This window comes from Schistocerca gregaria, chromosome 6 (assembly GCF_023897955.1).
Source record: "Schistocerca gregaria isolate iqSchGreg1 chromosome 6, iqSchGreg1.2, whole genome shotgun sequence".
NCBI classification, from domain to species: domain Eukaryota; kingdom Metazoa; phylum Arthropoda; class Insecta; order Orthoptera; family Acrididae; genus Schistocerca; species Schistocerca gregaria.
The window spans coordinates 269,792,306-269,807,488 of record NC_064925.1 but is presented as its reverse complement, the minus strand read 5'-3'; the positions used below and the strand labels follow the sequence as shown (position 1 = coordinate 269,807,488).

Genomic DNA, 15,183 nt, shown 5'->3' with positions numbered 1-15,183 from the left:
TAAGCACGACACACACACCTATGCCCGAAGGAGGACTCAAACCTCCGACGGGGGAAGCCGCACTGACAGTGACAAGACACCTCAGACCGAGTGAAGAAGAGTTACATGACCTGCTGAATGGAATGAATAGTTCAATGAGTACAGAGTACGGATTGAGAGTAAATCAAGAAAGACGAAAGTAAGGAGAAGTAGCAGAAATAAGAACAGCGAGAAGTTTAACGTCAGGATTTGTGATCACGAAGCAGTTGATATTAAGGAATTTTGCAGCCTAGGCGCCATAGGCGGACCAAGGAGGGCATAATAAGCAAACTAGTACTGGCAAAAAGGGCATTTCTGTCCAAGAGAGGTCTATTAGTATCAAATGCAGGCCTTATTTTGAGGAGGAAATTTATGAAAATGTACGCTTGGAGCACTCTATTAAACGGCAGTGGATTATAAACTGTGGGATTACAGGAACAGAAAGAACCAAAGCATTTGAGATGTAGTGCTATAGAAGAATGTTGAAAATCACGTGTACTGATAAGTTACGGAGGAGAGGAATTTATGGAAAACACTGAAAAGAAGAAGGGATAGAATGGTAATACATCTCGTAAGACATCGCGGAACACCTTCAGTGGTACTAGAGAAATACATGCAGCAAGTAATTGAGGAGGCAGGTTGCGAGTGCTACTCTGAGATAAAGAGGTTGGCAAAGGTTGAGGAAGTCGTGGCCGGCCGCATCAAACCAGTCTGAACACTGGTTACACACAATGGTACACTCAAAGTAAAACGAGACACATGGAGAAAACGTAAGTACACTGTTTACTGTTTCAAAATTAATTAATACATTTATCTCATTGTGAGACAATAATGCCAGCGCATTCCAGGAAAATATTTGTGGTTGCCTACTGAAACTTGATTGCATCCAGGCGTGCACTTTTCCTTTGAGGCAACACCACGGCCGTTAGTGGCCGCACGGTTTGAGTTGCCATGTGACGGATTGTGAGGCCCCTCCCGCCGGAGGTTCGAATCCTCCGTCGGGCATGGGTGTGTGTGTTGTTGTGTTGTTCTTCATATAAGTTAGTTTCAATAGTGTGTAAGTATAGGGACCGATCATCTCAGCAGTTTGGTCCCATAGCAATTCACACACATTTGAACCTTTTTTTTAGAGCTTCCAAAATACGGAAATCCGATGGGGAGGAACCCGGACTGTATGAAGGGTGTGTAAAGGCCATCCGGTGAAATTTCTGCAACGTAGTTGAAACAACCTTCGCAACGCTTGTGTCCCGCAGAGTAGAAAAAGAAATGCCTGCACAGTGGCCATCCTCAAACAGAAATAAATGTAGTGATGTAACAGTGAAGAGTGTATGTTAAGAAAGGGTGAAGTAGCTATCCTCACCGACACGAAGGACTCCCTGGAGAGAGGGAAGAGCCCGGCAGCTGTGAGGCTCAGCGGCCGTTGAGCTCGTTGCATCAGTATAAGCAGCGACCGTTTAATGGACGTGGGACACTCCAGCAGCGATGGAACCGCGTCGTACGCCGCCTGCGCCACGTTCTCACTCTGCAACAAGCACGGCCCCTGTCAACTCTTAACTTTTCCACGTAGTACTGAGTCACATACGACGCTGATGTCTACTGTTTCTGGAATATAAGCTATGTTCTCAGCAAGAAAGTCGAAATTACTTAATTTCACGGAGAAAGATCATTCGCTTTAACAAAGATCAGCGTGGTGCCGTAGTCATTTGAGAACTACAAAATTAAATTCCACACTGTGTTCTGGGCTCCTAGTCTGGTAATGTTACTAGCCAGAGCAGCAAAGTGATCAAGTAGCTAGTGCTCTTTACAATCCTACTTATTACCTACAAAAACTGACTGATCTGTTCTTGCAGAACTGCTACTTTCAAGCACTTACGACGTATTTTTATAATTCGCAAGGATGAATAATAACTTTTATGTATCTTCTTATGTGTGGTCTCTATACTCTCCCCGATCAGTGCAAGTGTTTGTTCTGTTAGCTTGTGAAAATATAGTTGATTGAGCTTCGGGGGAAGAAAAGCGAAAGAATTATAACTGTGAGTGATTTGATACTTTTAAAACGTTGTTCATGCTGCTTGTAAACGAGAATAGAGAGGAATTTGGAGGAGACATCTCTATAGAGTTTATCATTCTAGCTTCGAAGAAAAGAGGAGAGCCTGGTACACAAACTGCGGAAGATGTGTGGCGGAAATAAGTTAGTTCTGACATATATACGTAGGGTTCCACGATTAATCTCATTGAGATAATCGTGGGTGTACAGCAGCGTGGTCCTGTGAAACACTTAAAATGAGAAATTACTAAGAGAAAATGCCACAACAAGGCCGGAACGTTGATTGTTTCAGTATTTTAAACTCTATGACATGAGGAATTCCACTGTAACACCGCTGAAACGTCGATTATTTTACTATTTTACCATTTTTGGGTTCAAAGTATTTTATAAGATAATGCACCACTGCGCCCTAAAGGGTTTTTAATGAGATGGACCAGATCTGGTTTTAATTGTTGGGGTAATATCAAATTATAACGGAGGGCTAAGGAGGAGTATCTGTGTACCGAAACATCGAGAACATTTTCGATGAGGAATGAGAAGCACTGAGCAACGCCGACGGTTAACACAAGAGAACACAACAGATATCTCTTGAATCTTCGCACTGATGCAAACGGTAGTGAGAGCTGTCTTGTGTTACATTATTACATTGAATAACAGTATTCATAACAACCAAACCCTTGTCATTGGTGTTCAGTGCGTCTTTATGTCAAGCGTTTCCGATTCTATAGAATTTCATACGATGATCTTTAGAGCCTCTGAGGAACTTACCTCTGAAATCAAGTCATCTGCGAACCAACAGTAGACAAAGAGCTCGGCGAACATGGTGAACAGGTAGCTGCTGTACTTTCCGGCATCTTGGAGGCTCTCTGCGTTCTAGAACAAACGTATACAAATACAAAACAAGCCCACTGTTACCACAGTCACCACTGTTGTGAAGAAAATAAAAATTAAAAATAACTAAAAACTAAAAATAAAATTTCTGCATGTACCTCGATAAATAAAACTAATATTTTTCCGAACAACTATGTTTTATTTGCGGCTGAGCCGCGGGCTTTGCGTTTTATACTACCAGTGGGTACTCCTCTTGGGATTTATATTTGTTATAAAATAATCGAGCTACAGTAATTTTCAGTTACACTGCACTAACTATACCGACGGGCCCAAGAAACTGATTGTTGTTGTGGTCTTCAGGTCACAGACTAGTTTGATGCAGATTTCCACCTTACTCTATCCTGTGCAAGCTTTCATCTCCCAGTACCTACTGCAACCTACATCCTTCTGAATCTCTTTAGTGTATTCGTCCCTTGGTCTCACCCTACGATTTTTACCCTCTGCGCTTCCCCCCAATACTAAATTGATGATTCCTTGATGCATCCGAACGTGTCCTACCAACCTATAACGTATTCTAGTCAAGTAGTGCCACAAATTCTTCTTCTCCACGATTCTACTCAGTACCTTATTAGTTACGTGATCCACCCATCTAGTCTTTAGCATTCTGACGTAGCACCACAGAACTATTTATCGTCCATATTTCACTTCCACACATCATTACCCTCCATACAAATACTTTCAGAAAAGACTTCACCACACTTAAATATATGCTCGATATTAACAAATTTCTCTTTTTCAGAAACGCTTTCCTTGCCATTGCCAGACTACATTTTACATCCTCTCTACTTCGACCATCGTCAGTTATTTTTCTCCCCAAACAGCAAAACGCATCTACTACTTCAAGTATCTCATTCCCTAATCTAATTCCCTCAGCGTCACCTGATTTCATTCGAATACCTTCCATTATCCTGGTTTTGCTTTTGGTGATGTTCTTCTTGTATCCTTTCAAGACACTGCCCATTCCCTTCAACTGCTCTTCCAGGTCCTCTGCTGTCTCTGACAGCATTGCAATGTAGTCAGCAAACGTCGAAGCTTTTATTTCTTCTCCATGAACTTTAATTCCTACTCCAAATTTTTGTTCTGCTTCCCTTACTGTTTGCTCACTGTACAGATTGAATAACATCGCAGATAGGCTGCAACCCTCTCTCAATCCGTTCTCATTCACTGCTACCCTTTCCTGCCCATCGACTCTTCTAACTGCGCAAATTGTGAATGCTCTTTCGCTCGCTGTGTTTGACCCTTGCCACCTTCAGGTGTATACTGGTATAGACATGCGTATTCAAATACAGAAATATCCAAACAGGAAGAATACGTAGATGCTGTCGGCAATGCCTATATAACACAAGTGTCTGGCGCAGTTGCTAGATCGGTTACTCCTGTTACAATGGCAGGTTATCAAGATTTAAGCGAGTTCGAACGTGTTCTGATAATCGGAGCGCGAGCGATGCGACATGGCATCTCGAAGGTAGCGATGAAGTGGGGATATTGCTGTAAGAACATTTGACGCGTGTACCGTGAACATTAGGAATCCGGCAAAACATCAATTCTTCGTCATCTCTGCGGTCGGAAAAGTATCGTGCAAAAACGGCACCAACAACGCCTGAAGAGAATCGTTCAACGTGACAGAAGTGCAACCGTTCTGCAAATTGCTGTAGATTTCAGTGCTGGGACAACAAAAAGTGCCAGCGTGCGAACCATTCAACGAAACATCATTGATATGGGCTTTTAGAGCCGAAGGCCCTTTTGTGTACTCGGGATGCCTCCACTACAGAAACATTTACTCCTCGCCTAGGACCATAGGCATATACATTGGACTGTTGATGACTAGAAACATGTTGCCTGCTCGGACGAGTCTCGTTTCAATTTGTATCCAGCGGATGGACATGTACGGGTGTGGAGACTCTCTCATGAATCCATTGGGACTCTTCAAGCTGGAGAAGGCTCTGTAATGGTGTGGGGCGTGTGCAGTTCGAGTGATATGGGACCCGTGATAAGTCTGGACATTGTCCTGACAGGTGACACGTACGGAAGCACGCTGTCTGATCACCTGCATCAGTTCATGTTCACTGTGCAATTCCAGCAGGACAATGCTACACTCCACAGTCGAAAATTACTACAGATTGGGTCCAGGAACACTCGTCTGAGTTTAAATACTTCCATTGTCCACCAAACTCCCCAGACATGAACATTATTGTGCATATCTGGAATGCCTTGCAACGTGCGGTTCAAAAGAGGCTCCCAGCACCTCACACACTTAATGATTGATGGAGAGCTCTGCCGAATTCATGGTTTCAGTTCCCTCCAGAATTACTGCAAACATTACTCAAGTCCATGCTACATTTTATTCCGGCACTTTTACAAGTCGTCTTATTGTCCATGTCAAATGCGATATGATGTATCCGGAGACGTTCCACAAATGTATCGACAAATTGACATCGCAGCTGCTGGTCATCTGAGAATAATTTTTCAAGATGATCTCGCCAGGCGAACAAAGGGATAGAGATAGAGACAAATGTTCATCTGAGGATGAGAAAGCTGTCGGAGCTATTACTGGACAAATAGTTTCTGACAGTATAGTTATTACACAATCTTCTTCTCCTACAAGGGACTAAAAACCTAGAGATGATGGATGATGTTGGGTTGGGATTTAAACACAGATTCAGCGTGGATGAAATCCCTCGCTCGTTGCACGAGCAGCTGCTCAGCCAGACGCTACATACGGATGGTGAGGACAGGACTCTGCAGACCCCGCGGTCTGCTTTGAAGTCAGAAGGAGAGCGGCATGCGTGAGACTTGCGACACGCGAGCGCCGTTTGTGAGCACATAGTGGCTTGAGATGCCTGCTAACCTGTAGTGAAACATGACTACTGAATCTGCTACTGGCGATAGCGACACTGCACGTAATAGCACGACTAGCAGAGGGAAATCAGTTAACATCGAGTATCAGTACCTGGGTTCGTGACACTGGGAAATCCGGCCTCTTGTTGGTGTGAGGTCCAGCAAGGTGGTAACTCAGTGTGCCAAAATTTCTTTCGCGGCAACAGAATGCATACAATTTAAAGCATTATAAGCAAGTTAAGAGGGTACGCCATATTAAATTAAAAATGAGGCGGGAATATGCGTATAAAAGTCATCTCGATAGACTAGTTACAGTTTAAGCCATTTAATACTAAAAAACTGTCCTGGGTTGCACAATTGTCTTTATTCGTTCAAAAACGACAAATTTCACCCGGGAGGTGAACATCAGTTTACCTGGAACTACAGTGGAAAATGAGCTTAATAAATAGCAAACCCTGGTCCTGTTCTAACCACTACACTCAAAAGCAAAAACCAGAAACATAAATACACAACACGTAAAGGATAGGAACGATCATGTGAAATATTATAATTAATGCTGTAAAGCATTAATCAAATATACCTAAAACACCTCGTAAATGAACGTGAAGAACCGGTAGAAGACGATTTAAAAACCACCAAAAATTAACCTACTGAAGAATACTTAAGAATATGTAACTGTCTCGTGCGATGTTGGTCACCAGTTATAGTAGCGTTAAAAAAGACCAGGCTCATTAACTGTAATCATGACCTGCTAGTTCGCCTACGAGCTCATAGTATTTTATTATGAAGATACTGTTTTCCATATATAAGGCTTTTTATGTTACTGTGACGATTTTATCTTAAATAATTCTAGTTTTACAATTACATTAAATTTTATTAAATATTTGATGTATGCAGTATTGCCTTGTTTCATTTCAAAGATTCTTGGTCATGATAGCGGTATTCTGTACCTGTTTTAGGATTATAAACTAATTGTGCTTTGGGCTATACGCTCATGGCAGTTAAGGAGTCCTTAACAAAACTCAACGAACGGCATTTACGGAATCTTACTGGATGGGTATCTTTTAGTTGCACTCAACTACTTTCATTACAGCACTTTGAAAATTTTTTGTAGGATGTACCGTTTCCGGCTTATAAGCGAAAAACTGTTTTTCGGCCGTCAGAAGTTTACCACAAGCCAGAAATGGTCAAAAACCCATTTAAGTCTTGTTTGACATGCCTAACGTCGATTAAAATTATTTCCAGCTTGAGCGTATATATTGTCCAGCGAAACAATAATGTGCCTGCACTAACCGTGATATAATGTTAAACTCAACAATAGCTGCCTGGGGTCCTAATAGTGATTTTTCCTCTCTTCAAATAATGTAAAGCGACGATTGCACCGATGCCCAATGGGGTGTTTAATTCACGGTGTGTGCATGGTGGTGTTCACGCTTGCGATATTTACATGATGTTTAGCCTAACGTCATTTGGACCCACACATTCACATTACCATGAACATGAGCCAGGATGTGTATCTTAAGATTCGCGGTGACCTACTGATGCCCTTGCTTCTGTATCTATATCACAGGGAAGACATAACTCGCGACGCTCTCTGGCGTGAAACTCGTTACTGTTTCACAGGTGAAGCGACACTATCACTGCAAGCCGTGGGTAAGCAGACACTGACATGTGTCGTAAGGATAATGTACTTGTTGTTGTCTTTCTACTTAATTAATAAAATAATTGTTATACTTCGCAGTCCGGTGAGGCCTGGCGGTTCTAGGTGCTTCAGTCTGGAAGCGCGCGACCGCTACAGTCGCAGATTCGAATCCTGCCTCTGGCATGGGTGTGTGTGATGTCCATAGGTTAGTTACGTTTAAGTAGTTCTACGTTCTAGGTGACTGATGACCTCATATGTTAAGTCTCATAGTCCACAGAGCCATTTGAAACATTTGTTATACTTCCTCTTACCAAACATTAGTAAATTACCTAGGCACATGAATTATCATGAAATAAATGTAGAAAAAGCTTAATTTCACTGGTTCAGTGACATAAGCTACAACATACACACGAAGAAGTACTTTCGAATATGTGTGTAATTGCAGCTTGCTCTGCTAACAACAAGGGAATATAGACTACTGTCCATTAAAATTGCTACACCACGAAGATGACGTGCTACAGACGCGAAATTTAACTGACAGGCAGAAGATGCTGTGATATGCAAAAGATTAGCTTTTCAGAGCATTCACACAAGGTTGGCGCCGGTGGCGATACCTACAACCTACTGCCATGAGGATTGTTCCCAACCGATTTCTCATACACAAACAGCAGTTGATCGGCTTTGCCTGGTCAAACATTGTTGTGATGCCTTGTGTAAGTAGGAGAAATGCGTACCATCACGTTTCCGACTTTGATAAAGGTCGGATTGTAGCCTATCGCCATTGCGGTTTATCGTATGGCGACATTGCTGCTTGCGTTGATCGAGATCCAATGACTGTTAGCAGAATATGGAATCGGTGGATTCAGGTGGGTAATACGGAACGCCGTGCTGGATCTCAACGGTCTCGTATCACTAGCAGTCCAGATGACAGGTATCTTATCCGCATGGCTGTAACGGATCGTGCAGCCACGTCTCGATTCCTGAGTCAACAGGTAGGGACGTTTGCAAGACAACAACCATCTGCACGAACAGTGCGACGACGTTTGAAGCAGCATGGACTATCAGCTCGGAACCATGTCTGCCATTACCCTTGACGCTGCATCACAGACAGGAGCGCCTGCTATGGTGTACTCAACGACGAACCTAGATGTACCACAGTAAAACGTCATTTTTCCGGATGAATCCAGGTTCTGTTTACAGCATCATGATAGTCCCACCCGCGACATCGCGGTGAACGCACATTGGAAGCGTGTATTCGTCATTGCCGTACTGGCGTATCACCCGGCATGATAAGTATGGGGTGCCATTGGTTACACCTCTCGGTCACCTCTCGTTGCATTGACCGGACTTTGAACAGTGGACGTTACATTTCAGATGTGTTACGACCCGTGGCTCTACCCCTCATTCGATACCTGCGAAACCCTAGATTTTAGCAGGAGAATGCACGTCCGTATGTTGCAGGTCCTGTACAGGCCTTTATGGATACAGAGAAAATGTTCGATTGCTGCCCTGGCCAGCACTTTCTCCAGATCTCTCACCAATTGAAAACTTCTGGTCAATGGTGGCCGAGCAACTGGCTTGTCACAATACGCCAGTCACTACTCGTGATGAACTGTCGTATGCTTTTGTAGCTGTATGGGGAGCTATACCTGTACACGCCAACCAATCTCTGTTTGACTCAATGCTCAGGCGTATCAAGGCCGTTATTACTGCCAGAGGTGGTTGTTCTGTGTACTGACTTCTCAGGATCTATGCACCCAAATTATGTGAAAATGTAATCACATGTCATTTCCAGTATAATATATTTGTCCAGAGAATACCCGTTTATCATCTGCATTTCTTATTTGTGTAGCAATTTTAATGTCCAGTAGTGTGGATACATATTTCTTTCATTGGATGAATATACTTTTTTTGTTGTCTGTTCTTAGTATGATGGAAATTTCCTTGACACGTAAAAACTTATGGAGGCTAATGATTCTCCAATTCTTACAATTCAATTGACTTTCTGATAAACTAAAACTTTTGGAAATGTAGTTACATTTACTTTAGGAGCGAATACATTGAAGATTCTTGCCGTTCATTGCTCAAATGCAACAAGAATTTTCGAACAGGTTTCTTACCTGTTGGGAAACAATTTTATTACTTTTTCACGTTTTGTTATGACGTCTGTGCGGTTTTTCCTTCAGCTAAATTCGTGGCGGCTTATTTGGTACCTTAAATTAGTTACGAATTACATTTCATTCACGTTTACTACGTTCTGCGATCATTGATTTGGCTGGAAGTGGAGCGAAGAAAACTTCACGTTGTTGGGCTGATGTACGAAGTCTTCCTACATAAGGTCAGGTCTTCCACAGTTCAATAGCCATTTTCTGTCCTTAAAAGTAAACGATAATCTTTCGTAGGTATCTATACGTTACAAGAGAATCGTAAATAAACTGTTCTGTAATCTACCGTTTCATATCTCCTAGCATCGTCAGGAAACAAATGAATGACAAATGTTGTGCTTTTTTTCAGTTACCATCAGCTACGGCACCACATACACTCCATATTGTAAAAAACTTTGTTAAAAATCAATGTCAACAATAGCACTTGAAGTCACTCAAAAACTGTACTCTGCAGAATCACTTGCCGCCCGCTTGGTGCTGCCGTCATGGTGGGTAACAAAATAGAGGCGGAGGGTCGCGACTGTTACGTTAGACTGTCTGTGTGCTGAGTATGACAAGAACATTATTTTCATCCAAGATGATAACAGCGAAGTTCGCAGGATTGACGAACACCTAGGAACCCAGACTGCCCTGCTAAAACACTCAGTATAGGCACTGTAAAATGGTCTTGGGCTACTTTGAACAGCGAATGGAACGTAGCAACCAACATCCCTGCCATTAGGTAGCTCTGTGCGATCAAATTATCAATAAGTAGCCTGTACTAAACATGGTTTATCTGATGAAACTTGCTGACTCTATTCCTCGCCAAATTCAGGCCATTATTCAGGCTAGAATGTTAATCATGAAGTATTACAGGTATTCTGGAGGTGGCTAAGTTGCTAGCAATTTTTGTTCACCGGAATAGTGTAAATGTAAATGTCGTATGACTAAGGCCTCCCGTAGGATAGACCGTTCGCCAGGTACAAGTCTTTCGATTTGACGCCACTTCGGCGACTTGCGCGTCGATGGGGATGAAAGGGTGATGATTAGGACAACACAACGCTCAGTCCCTGAGAGAAGAAGATCTCCGACCCAGCCGGGAATTGAACGTGGGTCCTTAGGATTGACATTCTGTCACGCTGACCACTCAGCTACCGGAGCGGACATCAGAATGATGAGTCATAAAAACGCAGCATGATTGTAAGGCGACGTAATGTCATAACATTACGAGCATCGGAATGAATTTAGTTAAATGAATCTAAAATATGGGCGTAACATAGTTTGTACCATTTGCGTTTAACACTTAGCGCGTTTTCGACACTGACATAAAGCACTAACGATAATATAATATTGCATATGCTAGCACTGTTCATTTAGTCTACTCCAAAATATTCGTCACAAATCGATGAAAGTCTTTGACCTTGTTGCTCTTCTGTGTTATTCAACACTTAGTAATCAAACCACACACATCTACAGAGCAAATATTTTCCATTCTCTCTTCCTAATGTTACGCATTTTTATTGTACACTAGTTGTCAGAGAAAGTGAAGCACGTAAAACAACCGATCAGATGTCAACGTTACTTCGTATACGCACACATCGTTGGAGTAAGGGAAAAGAAGATGCTCTATGCTCGTGTAAGACAACGTTATCATTATCTAATTCTGGATATCTAGTTGTACAGTAGGTGAAACTGGGCTATATCCAGATTTGTGGGACATTCTGATGTGTTAGTGGTCCCATGTTCGATTTTTGACTACATGGGAACATGTGGATCATACATACTCGTAGTCAAGGTTTTGGTCTACCACATACGACCGCTGCAATGAAGTATCGCCCTATTGCGCATCTAGCACATCGTAGCCCTTTCACACATGCGTCCATCATCAGATAACAAGACAGTAATGGGATTCCTGCAACGCTACTTCATCCAACATCAGTGGTCGGAGATTAACAGGAGCCGGACCAGGAATTTAACGTCCCATTGTTGTACTGCCGTCAACACAACAGCACAATGGATCGCTTTGGAAATGGTACCATGACCGGGAATCATGGACTGCCGATGAATGGCGTTGCATTGTGTTCAGCGATGAGTCACTGTTCTGTTCTATCCCAGATGACTATCGTCGGCCTGCAAAGTGGCGACATAGGGAAAAATCATACTCTTCTAATGTTTTGGAGAGCCACAGCATTTTTACGCCTGACATCTTGGTGTGAGGAGCAAGCGGGTATGACTTGTCACAACAGGCACCAATTGAGGAAACTCTTGTGTCTGAATGGCACCTCACGACATTCCCTGTCAACAAGTGTTAATTGCCATGTGACTGTATTATGGTGCCATTTTCCAACACGATAATCGTCGACTAGAATGGCAGATTTCCCTGTTATTTGTCTGCTTGATGTTGATCAAGAAAGATCCCCAGAACTGTCCCTGATGCAATATGCCCTGGTCTAGCTTAGACTCTAACTCCGTTGCAGTGTGTGTATCTGTGATATGAAGGACGAGTTACAACTGAGTGCCAGCTTGTCTCAGGTGAGGATACAGTGGCTTTATGACACCCTTCTTAACGATATCAGCTAATGGAACCAGGCCAAAGCGCGTGCTCAGTATATTCATACTGCTAATTTCCATCTGAATGTGACTCGATATTGTAATCACTCAGATAACTTGATACATCCTTCTCAAATTTCACGTGCTTCCCATTTGCCTGAGATGTTCAAATTCTTAAAGCCCTTCAATAATTTCAGGAATACCAATGAAAAATTTGTCATACTGGTATGAACAGACTGATTAATATTGTCCATGACGAGAAGACTCAGAACTCTTTATTAAAATGTACTAATAGCCAAATAATCATAGGAAACTAAGAAGCTCAGTGACAGTTTATTGGAACATAAAAGTAATCCACAAATTATTAGATGGAAGACATAAATGTACACCACAAATTATTAGATTGCTACTAACGCTGCAGAATGTACCAAGATGCATACCAGCGGTAACAGCTTTCTGTTTTAGAGAAGAGATGTAACATCAAAACTTGCGCTGCTGTTGTTTCCCACCCGTAAGACGATGTATTTGAACGGTACACTTGATTCACAACAAAATACCTAAATCATGCAAATAAATCTGACACATTCTAAGGCTTCCACTGATGGCCTTATGCGCGTTCTATTGCAACAAATCACCGACACCATATCTATCCAAGACCCCAACTGTATACACAATAACATATTTCCAATATGGAGGAAACGCAAAATATTTAGTGATACAAATATGAGGAAAAGTGCTGCTGTGATCGTTTGCAGTTTACTATTAGAAGTAATAATAGCCCATCAATTTACAGATGAAACGATCGTGGCACTAGAACTCACTAAGGTATTCCGACCGTTCAGTTCACGGACGTATCTACGGATGTGTTATGAGACATAGACACATACTTCGAGAAACTATGTACAAAATTTGAGATATATTACTGGACTTTTTCTGGGCGCATATGTAACGATCGATGTATCATTATGCAGGATAGAACAACTTTCGACACGGGCAAAGGTGTGGAAGAATATCGTAAGGGTAGTCGTATTTTCACCATGAGGCAACAAAGAAGCTATTGCCTTCTAATAGGGTTGCATGAGGGTGTTACGACGAATAACGTTGATCAGATAGCGGAATTATCAGTTTTAATATTCGTAGACACTTAGACACTCCAGAATGTAATGGTTTTCTGCAACGTTCTGCTGCTGGACGGATGACAGGTGCGTCGCACTATGTAAGTTAAATGGCATCGTAGCTATAAAAGTATGTACTTCGGAGTTGTACACGCCGTACAAAGATTTCCCTGGTCAAATGGAATCCATCGTCGTGTCTAGCAGTTGTCAAATGGTGCTAAAATTTCCACGAGTGCCGCACAGTAGCTCTTTATATCGACACAGACAGTAAAGTCCAAGCAACTTTCGTCGAGCTAAAATACCATCTATTGCAAGGAAATTTCCCAGTGCTGTGGACATTCAGACAGCTGCTGTCGATTGGTTCCGTAATGAAGGAGCAGATTTCCATCGTTGAGCAACTGAACGTTTGGTGGCATGTACCGACCGTTGTGACATGTTGAAAAATGGTATCACGTATCTGCGTCACTTTGAAGTGCAACATTCAGTATAAGTTACTGAGCCTGCATTAACAATGTGTCATCTCGTGGCAACTCCATTACAGTTACAGTAAGTTGTATACGTTTAGCCGGATATATGAATTGCACTTCTCGTCATTTGCATGAAAAAATCGCTACCCGTCACACCAATCACCTACAGCGTGAGAGAACTGAGTCAGGCGACCCAACAAGTAAATTTATCGAGATGCGATTTTCCCTTAGTTATAGGGGGTGTGTGACAAATTTTGTGGTGCAGGTAAGATTTTAATTTCATTTATCGTTGTCGACTTTGAAACGTCCCCTTAGAAAAATTGTACAAGACTGTGCTTAAACTGACACACAATAGTTTTTAGCGCAACGCAATCTGACTTTCAAAAATCCCTACGAAAGAATGGCCCTGACTAACATTAACCTATATGTTTCACAAATCACTTACTAAATGATTCAAACTACGGAAGTCACTAACTACTGATAGGCACAGTTAGCAAATGAAAGATTTTAATAGAGAACAAACAATGTATTTACCTTTATAAGTTCATGACACCAATTCTTACAAATTTCAAAACTCCGCCATCTCTCTCCCCACGTCCACCACTGCTGGCGGCTCACCTCCAACTGCGCAACGCTACGCGCTGTTAGCATCCAGCTGCCAGTGCTCAACACTACAATGGCAGACAACAATGCTAACTAAACACAGACTGCACACGGCACAGCCAGTGATTTTTTCATACCGAGCGCTATGTGGCGTTACCAATAAGAAAACCTAAACAGCCTACTTACAACTTATTGGATCGAACGATATGTATTTCACGTTGCTGTGGAAAGAGCCTTCTAATAGAACTTCAATGGTAGAATATATGTGGAATTTGACCAAATATAATATTTTTGAATAGTAACAAAATAACAGGTGAAGACTTAGGGCAAATTTCTGTCCTACTGTACCAAATGGACGCAGACACGTAACTAAGATGCAGTTTGCGTGTTTATTATTGCAGGTGGCTCATGAAATGCTTAAAATGTTGACCTCCAGCACTGATAAGTGCTATTAAACGAATCCGGACAGACAATATTGTATTTCATCTGTATTTGTCTCAGGACAGGTCTGTGTTGTGCAGCACTTTTCTTAGATCTCTCGTTTTCATTCCCTCCTTCCCTCTGCCCTCCTGTCCGCAGCTCGTGGTCGCGCGGTAGCGTTCTCGCTTCCCGCGCCCGGGTTCCCAGGTTCGATTCCCGGCGGGATCAGGGATTTTCTCTGACTCGTGATGTCTGGGTGTTGTGTGATGTCCTTAGGTTAGTTAGGTTTAAGTAGTTCTAAGTTCTAGGGGACTGATGACCATAGATGTTAAGCCCCATAGTGCTCAGAGCCATTTGAACCATTTTTTCCCGTCCTCTGTATGTATTAAGTGTGTGAGCGCGAAACTCATTTAGTGTTTCCCGAACGAGCAATCTAGTGGTCTGCTAG

General features: G+C 42.3%; 1 protein-coding gene across 1 annotated transcript in view; it reads right to left on the bottom strand.

Annotated features, from left to right (window-relative positions):
* Window positions 1–15,183, bottom strand: part of LOC126278827 (odorant receptor Or2-like) — a 66,356-nt gene that overhangs the window by 19,564 nt on the left and 31,609 nt on the right. Inside the window, exons 4-5 of the mRNA XM_049979102.1 lie at window positions 2,834–2,938; window positions 1,379–1,540 (exon numbers count right to left, since the gene is read on the bottom strand). Of these exons, the coding sequence (XP_049835059.1) occupies window positions 1,379–1,540; window positions 2,834–2,938 (267 nt within the window). The remainder of the gene's footprint in view (window positions 1–1,378; window positions 1,541–2,833; window positions 2,939–15,183) is intronic.